Genomic DNA, 25342 nt, shown 5'->3' with positions numbered 1-25342 from the left:
AGCTCTCACTGCTGTTTGCCTACTACCAGAATCAATAAAGGCTCTAACTGGTACCCTGTTCACTAGTGCAGATTCATGGGTTTTAAAATGAGTAACACCACAGAAGTAATTTCTTCTGGTCTCTAGGAACTCCTCAGGGGAGTTTAATTCCTACCACTCTTGTCCGGTCATATAGTACATTTCTATTGGTTCTTCCTTTTTGTTTAATGGACATTGTCTAGCCAAATGTCCCGGTTTGCCACAGGAAAAGCATACGATCATGGGTGGTTTAACAATTCTCCCTTCCTCTACTTTTATATCCCTTCTATCTCCCTTTTCCGTGGTCTTTCAAACCTGATTTATTTGAGATGTTTTGATTCCACTCTCTCATATGTCTTCTTTCTCCTATGGGACTCGGAAGATGGGAGAACCCCATCGGACCTTTCTTGGCCTACTCGCTTCGGTGGCTATATCATAATTGTCGGTTGGCTCCTACATAGTTTTGGCCTGTTTCAACAGGCATTGCCATGGTGGGTCTATTTAATTGAAGGACAGCCTTCTGCAAGAAGGGTGGTAAGCAATTAATGAACTGTTCTAGAGTTAAGGTTTCCATTACTTCTGGTAGGGGTTTCTTTTCCAGCCATAATGAAACTGTGTTTTCCACTCGGGCACTCAATTCTATAGGCGTTTCCCAGGATTTAACTTGATATCCTGCAATTTTTGTTTAAAGAAATTGTCTGTTTGACCGACCCTTTGTAATAGCCCCTGCTTGATCTCATCAAATGTTGCCGTTCCCTGGGGATATAAAAGTTGGTATGAATTCTGCAATTCCCCTCTTAATAGGGGGCCTAAATAAAAGGTTTTGAAATTGTCTCCCCAACGGAATTGCCGGGGCAACTTTTGGAAATAGAGAAAATAATTTCCCAAGTCATCCACCTCTTTATAGGGTTGCAATACAGCGTGAGGTAGCATGGGTCTTTGTTGGGCGGCAGTGATTTGGTCCAGTCCAGCCTAAAACCTTATCTCAGCCTGGATTTAATGGGCTGTTAGTTGTGCTAATAGAGTTTCTACGGTGGCCATTTTGATGTCCAAAAAAGGGTTGATCAAACAAACCTCAGTGGTGGTTGGAGACTCAACGGGCTTACCGTTGGAGAAGACGGTTTCTCAGTTAACGCTATGAACGTCTGCTTTCTCACTAGGGTCTTCCATTTGACCAAGCAATAGGAGAAAAATAATTCTTTGCGTACAGTTCTTGAGGGGTTTCTACTCCATCCTTGGCTATCTGTTTGGCATGAACACTTGGCTCAGAGGCCCTGCTGACAGAACCTCCAAATTGGCCTGGGGAATACCTTTCTCCATCAGGATTTTAGTGGGTCTCTTGAGACTGGGTTTAATCCCTGCAGAAGGTATCAATGGGATGTCTACACTAGCTTTTACAAAGAGATTTATTTTGCGATTAAGTTTTATAACATAATCCGATCATCTCAAAGCATTTGACATAGAGCGTCCTTGAAAGTGAAGTCGCCGGCACCCAATGGGGATCTGATATCTATCCAGTATTGTTTGTTTGATGTTAAAGAGTGTGTCATCCAAAGCCACTTCAGTTGTGAACTCCTCCCCTTGTAATTGTTTAATGAACAAAATGATGCAGGTTACCCGCAGAGAAAATCAATCAAGATAAGAGTGTAGGATTCTGATGGGTTCCGCAGTTTGTATCAGCTGAGTCAAGTGTCCCACCTCGGACACCATATCTCTGAGGCAACGGAATGAGACATGGAAACAGAGAACTCATCTTTTTGTGTTATAGACTTTTGTTAAATAATAAAAGGGGTTGGAAAATGCCTAACTATCCCTAATCTAGCAATTATTTCCCTACCTCAACCAAAACTAAGGGTCTGTCCTGTGTCAAGATGTCCAAAGCAAAACATTTCCTGTGTCTGAAACCCTATCCTAGCCCTCACATTCTAAAAAGTAACTCTAAGGTCTGAAGTATATTGCCTTTGGACTTTGATTGCACAAAATGGTCTAATCCAACAAAAGGTATCAATCCGAGAAAAAGTCTCTACTGGTTGATCTTCGCTGTTCCATGGAACAACTCCATTCCCCAGCTTTCGATCCTCCAAAACAAAAGTTCAAAAATAATAAAGTTCTTTGTAAACCAAAAGGATAGCTCCCTCCTCTTGGTGTCGCAATCCACTCCCATGGAAATGACTCCCTTCCCAATGTTTCTTTCCACCTACAATGTAATTCATAAACCTAAGGGCATGTGTCTTACTTGGGATTCGCTCTTCACAATGCTACAAATTGGTTATGGGTTCCAGAATTGACAGAACACCTGGTATACTACTCTGCCAGGTTCTATTCCACATTCAATGTATTTCACAATCCTAGGGGTATGAGTCTTTCTTGGGAATTCCTTATGCATTTCATTCCCCACACTTGGGTTTGCCTGGTATACTCTCATCCCAGGCCCTTTGATGCAATTCACTTCACACACTTGGTTTTGCCTGGTATACTCTCCTGACAGGACTTTCTTGTGCAGTTTGCGTCACACTTGGCTTTGCCTGGTATACTCTTATACCAGGACTTTCTTACATGTAGTTTCTTTACACAACGTATGCCCAGTTCTTTGAACTTGTTCATTCACTTGGATACACAAAATACCTGGTATACTCTTCTGCCAGGTCTTAATACACAATGTCCCTCTGGTTTTCCCTTCTTGGTCTTCCCCATGTTCGTGCTGGGGATCCAAGTACCATTGTCTAAAACTTCAGTTACTTCGCCCGACAGTGCTTCAGTGTCCGAACACTTTGCCTGGGCTCACTGGTTCTTTTCCTGCCATCTCTCTGCGTTGACCACTCAATCCGGTGCTTCTCCTGCTCTCGCAGCTCCCTCTGACCCTGCAGGTACCACTGGAAGGCGTTTGGTTCTCGGTCTGCATCCCAGCTCCCTCGGCTGTCAGAAAGCACAGCTTTCTTCCTCCTGCTTCGGCACAGCCGCCGCCGAGCTTCCCCGAGTGCATCACTCACCGTGCTTCCTTCTCCATAGCAAACTCCATATTTCTTTTCCCGGGATGGTTGTAAACCGCGTTGGGCATATCGAATTATTCCATCTACTAGACTGCTGGTGTTGGATTTCATTGGGAGTAATCATCATTCCTCCTTGGTTCTTCCTCGTCTCAGCTTTGTTACTTTGTTCATTATCTGATATTGAAGAGTACTATCAGTAGACTTGGCAAGTTGGGGAAGAGGATTGTGGCAGTATGACATCAAGGCATGATGAATGAAGGGAACATCCCTAAAAGGAAAAGGGGGATATCATGTCTCACCGGATGCTGTCATGTCATCCCCCAGAGGATCACCTCCCCCATGTGGTCCACCCTCAAATAGCCGCCCCGAGGGCCAGGATCACGTAGTGACTGCCGTCCCCTGGCCACATGAGGATAACCTACCTCTGGGAAAGGAGTGATTACATCAGATTAATTACAGAAATTAAGGTCAACAGGAGATAGGTATACATTAAGCATTAAATGTCAGGTTACGTTTTTTTTCCCATTCCTTGTGAATTTGTTCTACATTTTTGTAAAATCAAAAATGAAAAAAGCCCCCGTGTTTATACTCATCTGACTATAGAAGTATTGAAGATGACTGCCTGAAAGAGATAGCATGTGAATTTCTGGTGACACAGGGATTAGGATAAAACATATGGGGGCAAAGTTGATCGCAATGGACATGCACTGCACAAACAGCATCCCCCCTCACTAATAGTCACAATTAGAGAATTAAATAGAAAAAAGTGCATACAGTTTGAGCAGGTCCAGGTGTGACTTTCTTTTCGAGATAGATCTTTTCCTGGTCTCTTGCTCAAAGGAACAAGGTCCTGCCAAATCGAAGAGCCGCTGAGGACTGCCAAGAATCTAGACACATATAAATACATATTGATAACAAGAAAAACATAACAAACACACATTGTCAATCAGGCTTCAATAGCTCTATCAAATACAGTTCTTTAAAGATAACAGACATAAGAGGAATACATTTTCATAGACAAACGTTGTAAATGCCATTTGTCTTATAACATGTTAACAAGCAATATAAACCTTTCAAAAGTGACTTGATACCGGAAGATGTGCAGTTAGATTACATTATGCTGAAAAACAAGGCTAATCTGCACTAAGGAACACAACAAACAAGGTAATGGGCCCTTTGCTAATAAAAATACAGAAAACAAGCATTTTGGCAGAACTAGCTACCGTGCAAACCCAAATTAAATATACTTTATATGCATACTTTAGATACTCTCAATAGAGTAATCATATCATATACAAGTGTGCATGCATACAATTTTAAAAAAGGTCTATATACGTCAATAACTAAGTATAACATTTTACAGAGTAGGGGGCAGGTGAGGTGGAGAGTTTAATTCACAGAGGTGAATAAACTCTCCACCTCACCTGCCCACTGTGCTTGCAAGTTCCCATTCTCCGTTGTCGGGCAATATTCCTGCTGCTGACCCTCTTCCCATCAATTGTTTTAAGTATTGCAGCCAAATGTAAATAGTAGTCGATCGTTTCATCAGAGCCCTTGGCTCATTTACTGATTGTAATCATTAACCAGGTCAATGCAGCATGAAAATAACGCTTAAAAACTGCTTCTTTGTCTCAAAGTCCTACAAAGTGTTTTTCTCTTCATAGCATCATTGCTCAGAATTAATTATAATTAATTCAAATTGGTTATTTATAACGCTCTTAAATACCTGGAAAAATAGTTGTCAGTCTATCCTGGAAGAACTGAACACTTCAGAAGAGATCGTATTGTTAAACACTGCCAAATTCCCCAAACTACATTTTGATCTGGACTGGACCTACACTAGAGACAATGGGCCTCATTACGACCCTGGCGGTAAGGCAACAACGGCAACGGTAGTGCTACCGGCGCCTTGTTGCCTCACCGCCTCATTAAGAGTTCTGCTCATGGGGCCGCCCTGTACGCCTGGTCAGACCAGACGTGCAGAGCGGCACCCGCTAGCATGACAGGATGCTAACAACGATCCCGTCATTAACGGGACCGTTGTTAGCATCCTCCTCATTCCCATTGAGCCCTCTGGGGGATCAAATGGGAATGGGGACATACTGGGTTCGGGTCCTGCGAATGGGAATTAGCAGGCCCGCAAAGGTCAGAATGGCCCGGTAATCCCCATTTTTCGGACCCGGACCTGAGTTTGGGGGTAGCCATGCACTAAAAATCGCATGGCGACCTCCAAACTCGTAATGAGGCCCAATGTTCCTTCCTTAAAGTTGTATAGACAGAAAGACCCTAACCACAGGGCAAGAGGTAAGCCTCAGGAGTATTTAAAAAAATTCCCTTGTAATATCCGTAGAAGGGAGTTCATGAGATAAAGAATTAATCTAATGACTACTAAAGAAGTATTGGAAGCAAGAAAACCTAGAGCTCAAAGAAACTATGTATGCAGGTGGTGTGGAGGACCAATGGAAACCCTACAACACCTAATTATGGAATGCTCTGCCCTGAAGGATCAGAGACATAGTTGGTTGGGTCACTTTGTCAAGAACTTTACAACCAGAACGGCAGCCGATTGGTGGTCCCACATCTTGTACGGGAGTGCCAGACTCTGATAATAGCCGTTCTTGGATTTTTGAAAGAATTGGTCAGACGCAGCACATGTAATCGTTGGAGGTGAACCAAGCATGCTTCCTTACAGATGTATTACTTAACGCTAGAACTTTTCTTGCTTCCCAAACGAGACAGTTAGGATTTTATGTCTTTGTTTTATTTTTCTAAAAAGCATAAGGTTCTTAATTGTAAAACCAAATTGCAAAATAAAAAAATAAAAAATAACGCTCTTAATACCCAGAGGTTTCGGAGCGCGGACCAAGCGATTGAAACTGTGTTGCTCTGCGTCGTCTTGCTTACAAGACGAGCGCGTTGGCCAGGAGCTATCCTCCCGAGACTACATCTACAATCTACTAGAATCACAACAGCAGTTTGCTAAGGTTTGACTATTTGAACACTCTTTACTTGATATTGCCACAATATCTTAACAGTTACACTTAGCACACACAGGGCCTCATCACTAGTTGGGCGGTAGCCCTTAAATGTGGAGGTAACGGTATTACCGCCCTATTTAAGGGCTGGCCCTATAATGAGTCTGGCGTGTTTACCCCCAGCTTAGGGCTGGGGGTAAACATGCAGAGAAAATGCCCATTTTCGGCACAATTACCGCCAGCGGTATTACTGCGTGGTAATTGTGCCGAAAATTACCCATTGTTCCGGACCCAATGAGGAATGGGGAATTACAATTAGCGCCCAACAAGTGATCCGGCAGGAAATACCGCTGGACCGGTGGGCACTAACGCTAGTAAAGTTGGGCCAAATTACAGCCCAGATACTACCCAACTCGTGATGAGGCCTACAGAAGTGTATAGGCCAACTCTTGCCTCCTAAATGATAGCCAATTCAATTCCCAAGTCCTTTTACCTTTCTCAGCTATTCTTTTGATGTTCAACCTTAAATCAATCCTCACCACCCCACTTCGCAGCTGTAAGTCATCATTGTTCTGGTGAGAAATTGAATGGCTGCCAAACTATAAGAGCATCTTTAAACATGATTCCCACACCAGATCAACAATGATACATGTAATAGCTTTTTTTTTCAGGATAGAAACTGCTCTAAAGTTGGTTATAGGAGCATGTAGTAGAACTACATTATATATTTACAAGAAGTATTGAGAAGGACCGCAGCATCTCACAAATTTTGTCTGGGGAAAGAGAGGTCAGTAACATGTACTGATTTTGCGTAGGAAAATGTATGTAGCAGCCTGGAAAACTACAATTCTCATTGAGTACAATGGCTCCCAAGATGGATGCCTTAACAGTATTCCCTCCCGTGGAAGGGCATCTTGTTATACATGGTTGAGGAGAATAGGCAGTTGGTAATGTTTTAGACATACCACAAGCCAGCTAAGGATCATCTTGCTCCTAGCAGCTGTGCCAAAACCACAAAGAGCTGCTAATTTACAGGGGAAGGTAAATAGCCTCATTAACATTACGACATTTAGCAGAGAGAAGGAATGGAGAAGCCCTATTGGGGAAGTGAGAAAACGTTTGGCAAGTATGTGTTTGAATAGTAAGTAGAAGAAGCAAAGATGCACGCTAGGATTGGAAGTCACTGTTGCTGAATTTTGGTGAGAAGGAAAAAAAGTCAAGAACCGAGAGAGTTGGAGAAATGATGCAAAGCCAGATCACTGCCAATTGAAACCGGGGGAGACATCTACCAAAGTGTATGGGCATCTTTGTAAAGTCAGAATGGTACATGTTGCGCACTGGGAACAAGAGAGAATGTTCTCAAAGCACACAAGCCTTTTGTAAAGCCAAGCATTTGGAAAGAAAGTTCTTAAAATATATGAGTATCTTTGAGGACTTTCCTGAAGTCTGTGAGAGTCTTTGTAATATGAAGATGACACATACTGCATTTTGGAACTATAACAAGATTCCTCAAGCATATGAGAGTCATTTATAAATCTAAGTAGATACCCACTGAACATTAGAACCAGGATAGTTCCTAAAACGAAAAGAGTTTTTGTGAAAGGTTTTGAGAGATGTTGAATACAGGAATTGCGACAAAACGTCTTACATGAGTAGGAGAGGTTTTGTAAATTCAAGTGGATCTATAAACTGCATACTGGATCTGAGATCGCTAGTTCCGAAAGCACAAGTAAATGTGTCTAAAGCCAAGGGAATGGGTCCTGAAGCACACCATAAACTGGAACTGGGAGAGACAGCTCCTGTCACGCATCCAAATGAGAGGTCCTTTAAATAAATAATTATTACATTCAAAACTCAAATGTAGGTCTACCTGTGCTACTGTTACAGTACAGAAAAAACAGAGTTCTAATCAGCCCGACCACTTCACATTAATACATTAAACCTTGAAAATCTTTTAGAAACCATGCTATTCTAAACCCGCTTTACTTAGTGTGATTTAGGAAGAGAATACTGTTTGAGGTCTTATGAAAACAGCACATTTCACATGAACAACTATTTCCCAGACAAAACAGTAACATACAGCAAACCTCCTGACCAAACCAGGTTAAGAGCATGCCAAAGAATGTTTGGCCCTGAGAACCTCAAAACAAAAAAGGGGTTTCATGTTATGTGCCCTGGCAAAGTTTACTTACTCTGGCCTTTCCCAATCTTGGAAAATATATCACAATGCCTTTATTTAGTGCTCTTCTGAAAGAACTATCCATGATGAGTGCAGTCACAAATGTTTGCACATGAGAAGTGTACAGCTCTCTGGTGTAGGTCTCCTGGCAATAGGCAATGCCAGATACCTTGAGGTAACTTTGAAATGATGCACAATCAGATCCCTCTCTTTTGAGGCAGTACATAGTTGCAGTATTGTTTATTTGAATCATTTGTATTGAATACATGGGATATGAGTTTTCCGGGACATGTACAGATTCTCTAGTTTCAGTGGAATATCTATTTCTGACTACAGTGACTGCACGGTCAGTGGACGTTTGTGCATTGTCAACCATGGAATTGCCTTTATGTAAAAAACACCTTTCAGTGGGTTTGAATACCTGCACTAGCATGGGACAGTTCAGACGAGATGGATTTCTTCTCACATAATTTGGTGGAGTGTCAATGGGAGGATTTAGGAATATTATCTAATATCCTTGATTGACTTGGTGGAGCACACACGCCTTCCTGTTGATGTCAACCAGTGTTGTATGAACCCTTCAATGTTTCCTCCCACTGGGGTGTTTGCAGGAAGGCACAGTGGTATCTTTAGGGAATCATGGCTTTTGATACATAAGGGGTTTTCCTTTTTATGGTTTTATTGCATTTTCTTGAAATAAAACACAGATTTAATTAGAATCATAGTAAACAAAACAATAAAAAAAACAGAATGCATACAAAGCCAGATTTGGGAGATAATAGCAGTTACTGTGTGATCAAAATTACCCGGACATAGTATTTTTTCAACAGAATCAATATCTTGCAAAGGTGAGGTGTATCCAGCTCAGAGTAGGGAAAATTTCCCATGAATCATTGGAGGGGTCAAAAGGAGGGGTGCTCGCACTGTTGAAACTCCAACTCACTCAGGGTCACAACATGCCTATTTCATGTTAAAGCATTGCCTCCACAGACCCCATGTTTTGTCGAATTTGTGCAAGCAATACCTGCTCATGTAAACTCCCCACTCATCTGCCATGAGTATGTCCACCCCTCTCATCCATTCCATGACAGTAGACTTCATCCTCCTTTTGGGAAGATATATTGCATCCTGCAACATGCGTGACTTTCATAGGCACTGGCCTGTTTTTAAAACCCTGATTACAGTGTAAGATTTTCTTTAAAGATGAACCGACGACTAGGAATGAATCCGTCATAAGCCAAGTGCACCTTACATGTCACTATAATGCCCCAACCCTGCATACAGGTTTGCTCGTATATCTAGCCATTTAGGACATGTATACCAATTGGTTAATGCTTCTGCTGCAAAGATCTATGTTCGATTTCCAGGCCCTGGGTTCCTTTCTGGGAGTGATAGTCTGGTGGATTAATTTGAGTGCTGTAATGTATTTAAACTGAAGGTCGCAGAGTAGAGACCGAGTTTAGTTGATGCAGCCTTCGACTTGTTGGCGAGTGGCAACATGTCTCAGTGGGGCTGGTATATTTCAAATTTGAAAAGTAGTTTAGCTTATTTTATTGGGTTTACACATCACATAGGTTTACCTCACAATCGCTTCAGAGGATTGGGATTCCCTTCTCACATGATTGAGTAAACGGGTGCCTACATTTTCATAGCATGCTTAAACAGTAGCAGGCATCATCCATCTCACCAGATACATAGCAGGGAAAAAGGCGGATAATCCATTTAATGTTTAAGGCCAAAGATGAAATTAAGCTCATCCATAAAAGGCACCAGGAAGAGGAAAAATCCATTTGGCCCATTGATGTGCATTGGATGTGCATTTGAATAAAGTATATTGTAGGCAGGAGAAAGAATACCTATACATGTCTGAAAATATTACTATTTTTATCCTAAAAAAGGGGAGCCTAAATATGGAAAATAGGGAAAGTTGGCAGCTTTGTTTAACAGTCAGTTTGTTCCATTGTGTTGGGCCTTGGATTCTAATGGAGCATTTACACAGTTTTCTTTGGCAAGTGTTGATATAGTAAATAGCGTAAGAGGCTCAAAGGGTAATGCCTGTCGATTTTATACAGTGGTACTCTAGGTATCTGATGTGTAACAACCCCATTTTACCATACTTCTTCTCATCATCTCATGTATTCACTACGTTCCTCGGGGTAAGAGTTGCTGGGAATTTCATTCCATAAGAAATCGAGATTGTGAGCCAGATTGTAGGTAGATATTCCCAGTTGCTACCCACAATGATACTCTCCCATGTGTCCAGAAAAGCCATCACTGTTTCATACCCCTGATATATGTTTGGATGTGAAGACGCAGCTGAAATGCGTTCTGGTGGAAGTGTATCTTATTAACTATGTAGCTTCCTCGACATTCGATTCGGTACAATTGTAATGGGCCTAAAGTTTGGCAATATGTCTGGATCCATTCATTTAATCAGACAGTTCTACAGTACCATTTCTTTTCAGCAGATCTTCTATATTTCTAATGGGATAGGACCTATAGTGTAGCTATACATTTAATGATAAAGTACCTACAATGCTCTGAAAACCTTCTATAAAATCATGTAATCTATAGTTTATACCTACAGCTAGTAACTGTGTCACCATTCCCAGAAGATATACATCCTTCTGGCATTGTGACTATGCACAGCAGGCAGAAAATTGTGTTTTTTCGAAGACTCCAAGAAAGGCTGAATCTATGCTCTTTTAATCAAAAATGAATGGCCGGTCCTCAGGACATTGTACAAATGTACTATCACATTATTTTCATGGCCATCTTTCAATCCAAAGTACTTAGAGAATAGTACTTAACTAGTCTGCTTTTCCTTTTTATGAAAATAATTCCCAATCAATGGCTTTAGAAAATCAATTGTTCTTGCATGATTGTATCAATATTTCTAGCATTAAAATATGAAACATTGGTATGCAAATCAATAAGTCAATACATACCTCACACTTCCATTGGAAATAAAACACTCTACATGGATTTTCTTGGGTATTACAAATCTATACAGTTTATTTCTTAGGCTTAAAAAGCCTCTCATCCCCTCTTGGATAGTTCAAAGGTGGATACACATTTTGTTCTCTCCTGGGTTTCCACCAGCTCATCGATCCTGGGCATCAAACCTCGATTTCTCATTGAGCCATTGAGAGTCAATGCAAGACCTGCAGGTGTTCTCCAGCTTCGACACCATGATGATTGAAGAAGTCCATTCAGTGTGGGCTCTTGCAATGCTGAGCTCCAGCATCGTCTTTGGTTCTTACCTTATGATTTTCTCTCTGGCTTCCAGTAGCCAAGAGAGTTTCAGCCAGATGACTCAGTCTGGGGGTGTTTGGATTTTATGCACCATGCCTCTTACTCTCCCCAGTTTTGTAGAGACTACATCCGGGTATCTCTCGAGCAATCTGGCTAGTTCCTGATGACTAAATGTGGGGCAATCTGGAGGCAGGGTAACCGTGTGAACTTGGATTGGTAGAGGAGTCTCCCGAGAACAATTACATAAAGAGCATAATTACATGTTCAGCGGTGCAGACTAAAACAACTAGTAATTCCATTACTGCAACTTTTTTAGCATTAAAGGAATTACCACTGTTTTTTGCACACTGCCGAAGTATGATTTTGGAGGTAAATTCACTACTTTACCTCAAAGAAATCAGCCGATTTACTGTGTGGTAAATCCAACAAAGGTAAATCCACCAAGAATGGTGATTAAGTCCTATGGACTCCAAACATTTGGAATTACCACCAAATTACATCAAACTCATAACAAGGCCCAAACAATTAGGAGCTGTGGATAAAGTCTTCCCTCGAAGCCTTCAGCATATTCATGTGGTAAAGTTTGAACGGCTTCATCTATCAGCCTGCTGAACTTTGTATGTAAGAGATGATACAATCTCGGTGACCATGTAAGGACCATGCCATTGGGCTAGCAACTTGTTTTGAGTGCTAGGGGGTAAGACTACCACCTTGGGGAGTAGGAAATGTATTGCATTCAAGCTTATTTAGGGAGTAGGAAATGTATTTCACTTAGCTATATTTTGGGGGCAGTAGACGTGTCGCATTTAGATGGATTTTGGGAGTAGGAATGGTGTTGCTCTTAGATGGATTTTGGGGAGTAGGAAAGGCGTTGCACTTAGATGGATTCTGTGGGTAGGAAATGTATTGCACGTAGCTGTATTTTGGGGGAGGAAATGTGTCGTACTCCGATGGTTTTGGGGAGTAGGAAAGGTGCCACACTTATTTGGAGTTTTGGGAGCATGAAAAGTGTCACAATTAGATGGATTTTTGGGGGTAGGAAATGTATTGCACTTAGCTGTATTTTGGGGTAGGAAATGTGTCACACTTAGTTGTAGTTAGGGGAAAGAAAGTTGACACTTAAATTTAGGCTGGGGGCAAGAGATGTGTGGATTTGGGGTAGAAGATATTGGGCCTCATTCCGACCCTGGCGTTAACCAAGGCGCTATTAGCGACTTGGTTGACGCCGTTATCATTCCGACTCCGCCATGGTGAATGGCGGAATTACCGCCCCATTCCAAGGTTGGCGGGGTCGGTAATTCCCCATTCACCATGGGCCCTTCCCCATTCCCATTTTTGCCCCATAGGGCTCAATGGGAATGGGGAAGGTGCTAATTACGGCACCGTAAATTACGGTGCCGTAATTAGCTCCAAGGTCCCTTTGCGGGGTGGTTTTTTAACGCCTGCAAAAAGCAGGTGTTAAGTTCCAACCCGCAAAGGGAACTCGGAATAGGGCGGTAAGGATTTAACGGCACCGGTCTCGTTACCGGTGGCCGTTAACCCTTCCCGCCCGACTCGGAATGAGGCCCATTGGGTAGATTTAACACGTGTTGCGCATAGAAGAAATTGTGAGAATACAGCGACAACCTACGACAAATGTGGTCTAGCTGGACACATACGTATCTTTCACTAGCATACTCTAGTGACCTCCCTCAGTATCCATGCATGTGCCTGGCATCTCTGGTTCCTTACTGGAGCCTAGCCAGCCCACCTAATTCCTAATCTTGGCCAAATGCACACACACACATTCTAAGCCTTTCTGAGAATGTTCCCATCCCTGGACTTCGGTCCCTGAGGGTGCTCCTACCACAAGCACATTGAGGCCATAAAAATGGGAAAAGATGCTATATGAATTACTAATACTACTTGTCTCAGACCTGGAAGGTGCACAGCTTAGCTTCTTTATTGGTGGCCTCCTCTTGACTCATCTGGGCGGCTTGAAGATGGGTCTTGACGAGTCTCTGCACCTTGTCCATATATTCTCTTGTGTGTTGCACCATCGGCTGGTTGCTAGTCTGTCGGATCGCTGGCCCTTCCCACTCTTCTCACATGATACCCTGTACATCACTGTGATTTCGGCTGTAAACCAGTTCAAATGTGGTAAACCCAGTGGAAGACTGAGGCGGATTTCATATTGCAAATATGGCACATGGTATTATGTTGTGCCAGTTCCTTCCTTGCTCAGCAATTAGCTTGTTCAGTATGCACGTCAGGGTCTGATTAAATCATTCCATCAATTCATTGCTCAGTGGGTGAGGGACGGATGTCCTGAGTCTCTTGATGTTCATCAGGTCTTTCATTTTCATGAGAGTCTTGATGTTCATCAGTCTGGCGTAACACCTCTGGCCCATAGGAATTTCTGCAGGAAAGCCCACTCTGGTGCAAAATGGTGATATCAAAACATTGATTATAGTCTTGATGTTGTTTTTTCTCAAAGGAAAGGCTTCTGGATATCTGGTACCATAATCAATTTTCACCAGAATATATCACCTGATCTTAATGGCTCAAGGGATCTCACAATATCCAATAACAATTCTGTAGAAGGGGACCTCTATGATGGCAATAGTTAATAGTTATTCGGTAGTTCTGAGCACATCTGCCGGGGAGGTCTTCTAGCAAATTGGGCAAGTTGCACAAACTATTTGACTTCTGAATATATCCCTGGCCAGTAGAATTATGCCTTTTGGATCTTATCCAAGCCCAGGTATCCTGCTGTCAGGTTGGAGTGGGCCAGTTCCAACACCGCCTTTGGGAACTGCTTTGGTACTAGCAGTTGGTAATAGTTAGTGCCTTCCCCTTTTGGGTTCACATCCACCTGGTATAGGAGATCCCACCTGTCCATGAAGTAGGGGGGGGGGGGGGTGCTTGGAGTTTAGCTCTCTGCTTCAGATACCATGTTTTTTCAGGCTTATTCCAAAAGAGGATCCATCCGCTGTGATTCAGCAAACTCTAGTGCGAACGCAGGCCGTCCTAGTTAACCTCACAAGTCTCTGCATCTCCCATGGCTGTGTGTGACCTCTGTATTGGGGTTTGACAGATCACACAATGATATCACGTGTCATAGATGGCCTCAAGAACATGCCAACTCCAAGATGAGGTTCAAGTGGCTTCATTTTCAAACCAGCAAAGGGCCGTATGGCCATCCCTCACTCTCTAACCTAGAGATGGGCAGTCTCACCCTAACCCACATGTCCGTCGACCAAGTGATCAGTAACCCCATCTGTCTAAAATCTATATGCCTTCTTGTGGTGGCCTAAAGACAAACCTCCTGATCTATCTGTACTTCCTCTCAGAACAATCTCTACGTGACACCCATCAGTGACACCGGCCTGACTGTGCCTTACAACCACTCTGGGCACTTGCCTAGTCTTCCTTGCTCGTCTGTTCTTTTCCGTGATGTTCCATTCTCTCTCTCTCTGCTTCGCTACTCTCTTGCTTTCCCTTCCTCCCTTTCTTCTTCCACTCTCCCTCTTCCTCTCTCTGTAGATCTGATGGTATCCGTCTCCCACCTACAGTGCTACTATTCTTGTGTCTCTACACCACTACTACTTTCTCCTCCACACTCGACTACTCCCATTTCTACACTGTCAATCCTCCCACCTCCACACCACTACTACTCCGGCCCTACACCAATACTACTTTACCCCACCTTCTCACTCCATCAGTCCCCCTTCACTCACTCCTTTGCTACTCACGCTAACACACCTTGCACGCACAGTCAACACAGTACCACTTTCGTTCACCAGCCAATATCTCACTTTTTCTATAAACTGCCTTCATGCTCCATTGCACCTTAAACCTTTTCCAATGTAACTGCATTTGCAATTAAAATGCTTACTTCATGAGAACGATCTTGTGAGTTGAATAGTACTAAATAAAACCACATTTAATTTACTAACACAGTTTGTGCTTTACTTTAGTTACTATCTTTACACTATAGTTTACACCAAAACTACAAACCATGTGCTGGTATTACCACTACGTGCCAATAGACCTTGGGAGGGGTAATTATCGGTTGAGAGGCGACCCTTCCCCAACTTATGGCCCGAGGTGAATGCATTGGCAATTGTTGGTCCGATTGATTAATTAATCGTGGCAATTACTTCCTCACTAAGAAGATATTAGTGACTTCTCTTCCTTGAGATTATTTTTGATATAAATAGTTTTGAAAAACAACAGAACCTAATGTTTTGTCTTTTCTAAACTAAATGCATTATCGTTGCTACAAGATTGAATTGCCAGCAATTTGGACTAACCACATACCCATGCTGGGTTCTATGGAGAGCGGCTGCGTGACTTGGTATTTCACTCGGTCTCCTGCTTCACTTGTATTTTGAGTTTGGGTGTCTCCAGACTCGTTGCAGCCAGCTCCATTTGAATATTTCGATACAAATTGTTTGGAACAAGTTTCCTTTGTTTATAATTTTGAATACTGGACACAAGTGGATTGATTACCAAGTGGTGCCCACTCACTTCACTTCTTGCCCGAGGTGAATGCGGGTCATTATTCTGCAATAATGACTCCTCCTTCTCTCTATAAGGCGAATATAATGATAGTCATTTTATTTTAATTGTTTTTAATGTGGCTTCTGTTTAGGGGTCATCACTCCAACAGACTATCATTGGTAACTATTAACCAAGCAACCTGGCAGCAGCATACCTTTCAGGTGAGCATCAGTGGTGTCTGTTGCTTTTGAGATCCCTTGTCCAATCAGCAGGTTCAGGTGTATTGCACCCTGGTCTACCCACTGTGCTGGGCCCTACTCCTGGGTCAGTTATCTCAGATCCTGTCATGTCGCGAATCAAGTCAGCAGTGGAAGTTACAGAAACAGCACCACATTGTTTTCATCCCTTTATATTCTGAAAGAGTTGGAGGATGGATGTTCTCCCCTCCCCTCTTCTATGTACTTCATTAACAGCATTTACCTCATTTCACTCCACACTATTGCCTCTTTCAATCCTCCTGGCTTGTCCTCTTGTGTGTCCTAGACTTTTCTCTGCACCCTTTTCCTGCCTTCTCACCATACCCCATTTTTCTCCCCCTCTTATTCCAATCATATTTTGGTCTACTACCACAGCCAGTGTTAACCCTTCATAGCTTGCTCCTTCAACACGGTTCTCTTCTCCAATAATCTTCTGTCATTCACGCCTCTGCTTTGACATTTTCTAAAAGCCTCTTTTCATCCAAATGTTTCTTCCTTTACACACTGTTAACTTCTGTATCAATAAATGGTTGCTTCTTCTCTATCTCCTTCTCACTCTAACCCTTCCCACTGACCTTTTCACTGTGCCCATGAGCATTTTGCTACATTTTCAGTCAACTCATTAAAAATCTCCCCTTTTTGCTTCTACAGTCATTCTTGCAGCTGATCACCCATTTACTCGCCTCATCCCATGTCTTGATTATCCCTGTGACATAGCCTTTTCTTATCTACCACTGAATCCCACTACTATTCCCAATCACAACTCGCTCCCATCTACTGTGCTACTTACTTCTTTCTACTCTGATACAATAATTCAGAAGATTTTTCTGATGCCATTAAATTGACACTTGAGATCATGGGTGATATCATTAAAGGCCAGGTTGTTGAATTAGCCACTTCTAGCACCACAAAATTGCCAATAAATCCACTACTTTACGAAACTCAACTAATATTTAGTAAAGCTGGCCAAAAACAAAACATCTCAGAGACCTGAGCATGTAGAATTTAGTGGGGGAATTAGTGTAGGCAGGCAAAAGTAAAAGGTGCACAACATTTCCAATGTACCCATGCCTAGACACCCACCCCATTTTCCAATTCGTACAGTGTTTGATTGATGTGTGGAGGGGAAACAGGGATTCAGAGCATGGGGCAGTGCATATAAACTAAAACATCAGTGAGACAATATTTCATTTTAGGAAGTACGTGAAAGGAATTGTCTCATGTCTAAATGGAGAAATCAATAGGCAGACCAATGTTATTATATTAAGCTGTCAAAGTTGCTAAGCAGTTCAGAGATACTACAAGACAGACTGACATTTTTATCTATCCATGCACACTACATTCTCCAAATGACCGTCAGTTATAGTACTGTGTTCTGTTTGCATTAGGAAGAATTACCTCTTTCATGATTTTGATGGCTTCTACTCGATGCTGAGGAGGAGGATACAGCAACATGCGGTGATAAAGCGACTGCAGCACAGGTTTCATGGACTCCACTGACCCCATCAAGCGAACTAGCTCTGCTGCAATATAGTATATTGTACGTGCCACGGGCCCACTGAGTGCTGGTGCTGTGGAGGAGCAACCAGACCCCCGACCCTGGTCTGAAACCCCCATGCAGGCAGAGTCAGAATCAAAGCAGGCGTTGCTGTGTGCTGATGTGATGGTCTTGTCATGGATTGGGTTCCCCAGGATCACGATGAGTGCTGGACACAGCTGCTTCCTAAACAGGATATTTGGGAAGGGAAAGAACACACTGTTACTATGGCAGCCAGTCACAACTTCAGGATTTCCCACAGTCAAATTCAACTTTCAAGACATGAACTTTGCATCCTCTTGCGCACTACAAGGTGTTGCAATGTGCACATGAAGTTTAATTAAGCACACTATATTTTAGTTTTGCACCATCAGCCAACTGATAAGCTGACCATCTAATACCTTTGTTGATACTTTATATAGGAGTTTCTCTGGGACTCCCATGTGAGCAGTTCCGCGAGCGCAATGTGTGTAAATTACACAGCAAGAAAGCAAACATCCGTAGTTATTTGCTTGTATTCAAGGTTCCTTATTGAAATACATTGATGACATAATATCCTGGTACCACCAAAAGGTGCCACACACAGACTCCTTATGCATGGCGATCCATCCTGATGTTTATTTACAAATGATGGCTTGAAAGGTGAAAGCAGAATGAAGTGAGCCAGAGCCTAATTTGTTTTCTACTCTGCAGAGCACTTCAGATTTACTATCACACTCCTAATAATACATTTGACACATTAAAGGAGGATCTGTATCAGGGCGCCATCTGTAAAACACTGTAGTCTAAAAGGCGATGACACTCCCAGTGCTGAAATCATCCCAGCGATCGACAAAAATACACTGTTGTGGACCCTTCCCAATTCACCTTTTCCTAGGCCCCCCTCCTCTCCTGCCCAACAATTCCATGCCTTTCACTCTTTCAGTTGCAGTACAGTTGCAAGACTGTGTTGGAAAGGAAACAAAAGAGAAATATAATATTTTCAAAATACCTATCCCTCCATGAACCTCCCCTGCCCTTCCTATTCCCCAAAGGTGGCTCTCTAATGGTTATTGTTGCACACTCACATCGTGGAATGTTTCCATGTTTTGAGAGCTGCTTTTGACTGGACAACAGTGAGTCATCCTTTCCATGAGAAGTGGCTCCACTGTCATTTCAGGTGACTGAAATACCCAAAGGCAACTTGCGAATCTATGGATCTAGTCTGAAAATCCGTGGAAGGCCAAAAGGATCCAGGTGCCATACACCTACCAGAAAATGAACCACTGGCTCAAAAAGGGCAAATGTCTGGCACCATAAATGTTCAAGATTAAAGACTCGCATGCCTGCACCAAAAAGTCTAGTACATGACATGATTCACACCTTAGAACCAGTTAACATGTGCAAATAAAGTGCTGCCAAGTTAATGGGCAGACACTTCCCTCTGTCTGGCTCCTGGAGTCACTCTTCCACCAGCTGATGCAACCTCCTGTAAAGGTGGTTCTCCACCCACACCCTAGCTAACCCCTGCCCCTGTAGGAACATCCTTCCACCCTTGGAAAAAAGGAACCATGAAGCAGCGGGGTGGGAGCAAAAAAAAAAAATGCTGCTCGGCAAGAGGCTGCCAAGCCAAGATGGCGCCTGTGACAGTAGTTTCTTAAATACACAAAAAGAGAAAGAATGTGAAGAGGGGAACTATGTGGTGAGGCACAGGCACTTTTAGAAGATGAAACATAACCAAGTGACCCAATGGTGCTCACATTTTGGAGGCTTCTGGCCCGAGTAAGGGAAATAAAGTACAAAAAACTGGCAGAGCCATTTGCGGATTCTGGGCAGTCTTCGAGCATCACAATCTACTTAATTCGAACAGCCTCAGATTAACCACGCTTTGATCCGGGAGCACACAGGCTGCATGGTCCTAGATTAGCACCATATTCATGAAGACCAAACATGGAAAAAAAGGAACTAGGAGGACCTTTCATGTACAAAACCGAAGAATAGGGAGGTTGAAGGGCCTAGTCTGGCAAGCGACAGTAGCTCGTGAGTCCAGTCATGCTAGCACCAGCAGCATCAAGATGTCTAAACAAATCAGCTGTTATAGGCCATAAAGAGAAAACGGTTCAAGTACTCCTTGCTATCGATATGGGAAGAATTTAAGGGAACAAAATGATGTTGAAACATAACTTAAGAACCAACATTATGGCATCTATAGCGGACACATACTCCATGGAAAAGAGTTCATAACAATGAGGACGCTGTGTTTGGCTTGCCTGACAGAATGCCCCCACTCATGAAGAAATGATGGACCAGGGCCACCCAGACAACTAGATGTAGAGAGCAATGGGAATGTAATAGCGTGGGTAACGTGTTGAACAAACTGAAGGAACCATTTTTAAGATACGGGAATCTGTAACTCATTGTATACAAAACACATAAATCTATCACCATATTTAAACAATAAAGCTACAACCATTCATGTTGATTGACATAGAATCAAACATATTATCATTCCTGTGGGATAATAGGCCGCCTAGGCTTAAATTGTGGAAACTTCAGTTGCCAGTAGAAAAAGGTGGTCTGGGAGTACCGAACTTCAGGGCATATCATTTAGCCTTTTCAAGTCATTTTATTGTGCCTTTTTTGATGGATTTGCCTGATAAATGGGTAATTGCAGAGGCAAGTATGTTGGGTCTGCTCCCTCCAAGGGCAATTCTCACGGCGACAAACAAGTCATGTAATAAATCGCCTTTGACGGTTTTTCTGAGAGAGACGTGGAGACAGGTTCATGAATTTTTGGGCTCGGTTGCTTCAAGGACTATTCACTCATCCATTTGGTTGAACCAATTGATTGCTATCGGGGGCAGGTCTTTATTCTGGCCGGATTGGTTTCTAGGTGGGGTGCTCTGGATTGATGATGTTCTGATGGGTGGAGGGTGGATTGGGGAACGTGAGTTACGAGCAAAGTTTCACATTGATAATTTCAGAACTGAAGACTTCAGGAAATTGAAAAGATGTATCGGTGATGTGGCGGAGCTAGGAAGTTCAATGGTGAATCTCTATCTTATGGAGAGGGAGCCAGGTGGTTGTTCCATTGCTAGCAGGATATATAATTGTATTGTGTCTGCTTATAAGGAAAATTCTGATTTGAGAGATGAATGGGGAAGGAGGTTGGGGTGTGAGATTTCACCCGAGATGTGGCTGGATATGTGTGCGAACGTTAAACTCTGTACAATTGATATGGTGGAACGGTCAAGACAGATAAAGATCCTCAATAGAATGTTTTGGAGCCCGGAGCGAATGTTTAAGAGGGGACTGATGGACTCGGATGAATGCTGGTGTTGTGGGAATGGACAGGGAAGTCTGGAACATCTGTTGTGGGAATGTGTGCGTGTACGGGGATTTTGGCATGATGTTTGTGGTGCCTGTCTGCGTGTTTTGAATTTGGATGTTAAATTGGATTTTATGACAATGATTTTGGGAGGTGGAGAATTGCTGGAGGATCTCTCTGTGTCACGGAAAAAGTTTTTACTCCGTGGAGCTTGTCTGGGCAAAAAGTTGGTCCTCAGGGGCTGGAAGTCGCGGAATGCGCCTTCTCTTGATGATTGAGTTGAGGGGATGTCTGCCCTTGCATCCATGGAAAGGGTGGTTTACAAGAGGCAAGGGAAGTTGAGGTTTTATGGAAAGGTGTGGGATGACTTTCTGAGTATTTACTGATTTATTGCAAGTTATGTATATATAATATTCTGTTATTCTGTGTATTTTTGCTGAGTATTTATTGTTCTGATTGTTTGATTGATTATCTATGTGTAAACTTTATAAACAAACAAATACATTTTTTTTAAAAAAACACACATAAATCCCCCTTATGTCTATTAGTTACCAAACCAGAAAGCATAAGTGAATCAAACAATATGCAAAACAAGTTTTCCCTTTTATTGTACATATCCAAATGAACTTACATTCCTCAATCACTCTCACTGTTTCTTGACTAGATCAATCTGAACTGTTTCATTTAGACTTATTAAGTACCGGAATGTTGACATTTGGGGACACGAAATAGATTCAAAATCAGCGCAACTACTCAATTAATATCAAATAGAGTATTTAATCATTATATGATTCACATACAAAGCGTTTATTAATGATGCTCACTATAAGTGTTTTCATTTTTCTGACAAAATGTATATGTTTTTCTGTTCCTCTTCCTCCTAGCTCTGCTTATTTCTTTTCTTTCTTATGTGGTACACAAATTAGTATTTGTGTTGGAAATAATTTTGTGTTTTGGCTTTAACTGCTATTCTGATTACTTTGTAAATAGAGAATTAAACTCAATAATACATCTTGGACATATTGGGATCAATGGCTTGCATGCATGAGATTTTTATCAAGCCTTTAAAAAGCTGTGAGGGGCAAAGCACATGTTGGCGAGGTGAAATTAGACAAGAATATGAAAAAATAGAGAGAAATGTTTGATTCTATGTCAATCAACATGAATGGTTGTAGCTTTATTGTTTAAATATGGTGATAGAAATCTCCTGTTCAAATCTGACTATATATATATGACAAGATCGTCTTTGCAAAGCACTTGGAAGTGTCTAACGTGTTTCTTGAACTGAAGATATGATGCATTTTTGCACGATTGGTGTGAGCTCCCTCTCTAAACATTTTCTATATAATGTAATTTAACATTTTGCTTGGATATAAACATAAGCACTACATGTTTTAGATGTACACATAAAAAAATCATAGCGTCCGATACATCATCATATTTCATGGAATGTTCCCCCTCTCCAAGAGACATATTGTCAACATGTTTTAATCCCAACTTAGTATTGGACCCTTTTCAGGTTTTATTTGTTCTTCAGTAGTGGCATGACTGGTGGGGACGTAGATGAAACAGATACTAAGGTACGTTAATAGTTCCTGATTTAGGAACAAATCCTGTATGACCTCTACTGTCATAGCACTTCCTAGAAGCCCTTATATTGATGGTGTTTGGTAAACGCACCTAATGCTCTAAATTGAAGAATACCCACTACACAAGACCAATGATCCCCATTGAGGGTGAAATGCATTTGTGGTTACTGCATTCTTGAGAACGGTCAGTGATAGGCTGATAACACTATGTGTAGGATAGTATTTAATACTGCTTCTGAACCGCGTAAAATAAAATGCATGACAGGGTAAAAAAAAAAAAGACCCTGTCATGGATTGCACAACCACCTTCGCCTGCCCAAATAAGCACAGAAAATGTGTTTTTTTCTGCACATTTTAATATTGTTCTTAATTGTCAATCCCAGTTTTGTATTGAAATATGCAGAAACACTCTTATTTGTATGGAATCTAAATAGGTGCATCTATGACGTTTGTGAATAGAGCAGCTCTTTTGAAGAGATGTGAGTGTATCTCATCACTTGTGCCAAAGGTTTTTTGGACACTTGACATCTGTGGTTCTTAACTTGAGGTGAAAGTCTAGGTATGAATATTGGTGGGAGGTGAGGCATGGTGCCTATTCGACGATCAATGAATACTATATACATTCAGAAGAGTGAAGCGCTTTTAACAACAGATCACCCACAGATTACAAGGGTCACAACTATTTTGTCATCTAAAATGTATGTCCCTGATAGTTCCTTCTGATTCGCCAAGCTTGAACAAAATATTTTTCAATGGCATAGCCACATGGAGAAAATGCATCAACCAAAAGTAAAGCGCTTCTTCCTTTTTTTCCTCCCGAATGACATCAGATTCAGTTTTAGCCAATATTTTATTACCCAGCAATAAAGTGGACAGAGAAACAAAAGCTTTTCCTTCCCTGAGCTACAGCATTATTCACTTTCATTTATTACAAGCTTTTATAAAGCGCGAAGAAGGGACAAAATGCATTTGAGCGCTGTACAGATAAACATACAATAAAATTCAAGCGCATTGATGACAATAGACATTTAATAACTAATACAAAAATTAATACCACCTAAAAACTGGAGGTCCAGAACCAAGGAAGTAAAACTTTTAGGGATCAAAATATTCGATAGAATTATGAATTTCTGTGTGCAATATATTCCTAACAGATGACTAAAAGCACTACAAACCTGAATTGCAAAACAAAGACTTTAAAAACTTTTCAAAATTTTTGTCAGGAATAATATGAATTTCCGGGGGGAAGTGCATTCCAACTTATAACTGTAGCACTTGAAAAAGATGTCTTGCATGGGGCTGCCAGTCTGGACCTAGGGACCTCGAGTCATAAAAGCTCCTGGCTACGTAACGTTCTAGACATCTCTGACATCTTCATTTTATTTGCTAAATATAAGGGGGTAGATACATGAAAGGCTTTGTAGGTAATGCAAATCAATTTAAAAGAAATTCTTGCTTCTTGAACCAATAAACGAAAGTGAGTCATATAAATAAAAGATTTAACAGCTCTCAAAGATAATAAAAAAAAAGTTATTGGATCTAACTTAAGAGTTGATGTAGGGAATCATAGACAAATGGGAGTCCAAAAGGAAACCCAGAGATTTAGCATGGAGGCAAAACCAGATTGTGATAATTTAATATATGGTGAAGCCAAAATAGGAAGGTGAGGATGAATGAGAAAATAATAAAGGCTCTGGGCCTCATTACAATAGTGGCGGTCCGGAAACAAGGGTGTCGGTAAGCCTACCGGCACCCTTGTTTCCAGACCTCCACATTCCGAGTCTGCCTGCCGGAGCGCTGCGTCTGACAGGACTCACCCTGCCGGGCGCAGTGGCTACGGTAGGCAGAGCCAACATGGAAGCACCATTAGCAACGGTGCCAGTGCTTCCATGAACCCATTCCCATGGAGGCTCCACGGGAATGGGGAACAACATTTAATGTCCGGGACTTGTAATGTCCCAGTGGTACCGGCAAGTTAGGTGCCGATAATATGTCACGATCCGGCGGCAACCCTCCAGTAGCACCGGCAAGGTTACCGCCAGACTGGTAATGAGGCACTCTGTCTTTGCAGGATTCAATGTAAAAGAAATGCGGAGCTAACCAATCTTCAATAGCAAGTGAAGAATTACAGCAGTGATAAATATCTCTGACGACATCCTCACATAAAGTGGAATATCTCAGCATACTAATGCATACTCACACTATGTTTTGCATCCAATTCCCTCATTGGCTCCCATACATAAATTAAAAAGCACTGGTGACAGGATTGACCTCTGGGGAAATCTGAATGGCACATGAAAAAGGTATGAGCGAGCCAGCCCAAGGGACACCGACTGCCACTTATTTATCGAAAAAGAACAAAACCACTCCAAACCTTGACCCCGGATGCTCATCTGCTGCAATAGAGTCTCCAGGAGGACCTCATGCTCTATGGTATCAAATGCAGTGGATAAGTGAAGAAGGACCAATAGACAAGAGCCCTCATCATCCACAATCTGGGGTACATCACCTAAAATATGAAGGGTGGCAGTTTCAATGCTACAACCATGTCAAAGGCCCGATTGTAAAGTGGCCAAGAGCTGTTGCTCAGTAATCCATTGATTCAGTTGGACAGAGACCACTACTTCAAGAAACTTGCCTAGAAATTGCATGAAGGATAGGGCTTAAAATTAGAAAGACAATCAACTCAAGAGTAGGCTTTTGTTAGCGGGGGATGCAGGACCTATTTTTAAAGAATAAGGAAAACCACC

The 25342-nt window shown here is 42.0% G+C and overlaps 1 protein-coding gene across 2 annotated transcripts in view; it reads right to left on the bottom strand.

The window, feature by feature from the left end:
- Window positions 1–25342, bottom strand: part of ARFGEF3 (ARFGEF family member 3) — a 1236769-nt gene that overhangs the window by 766136 nt on the left and 445291 nt on the right. For both annotated transcript variants that reach the window (XM_069608078.1, XM_069608079.1), the window contains exons 10-11: window positions 17558–17882; window positions 3783–3895 (exon numbers count right to left, since the gene is read on the bottom strand). In XM_069608078.1, the coding sequence (XP_069464179.1) occupies window positions 3783–3895; window positions 17558–17882 (438 nt within the window). The remainder of the gene's footprint in view (window positions 1–3782; window positions 3896–17557; window positions 17883–25342) is intronic.

This window comes from Ambystoma mexicanum, chromosome 4q, assembly GCF_040938575.1.
Source record: "Ambystoma mexicanum isolate Mex_15411 chromosome 4q, UKY_AmexF1_1, whole genome shotgun sequence".
NCBI classification, from domain to species: Eukaryota; Metazoa; Chordata; class Amphibia; order Caudata; family Ambystomatidae; genus Ambystoma; species Ambystoma mexicanum.
Note: the sequence above shows the minus strand (reverse complement) of the source record. Positions and strands in the feature narration are given on the sequence as shown.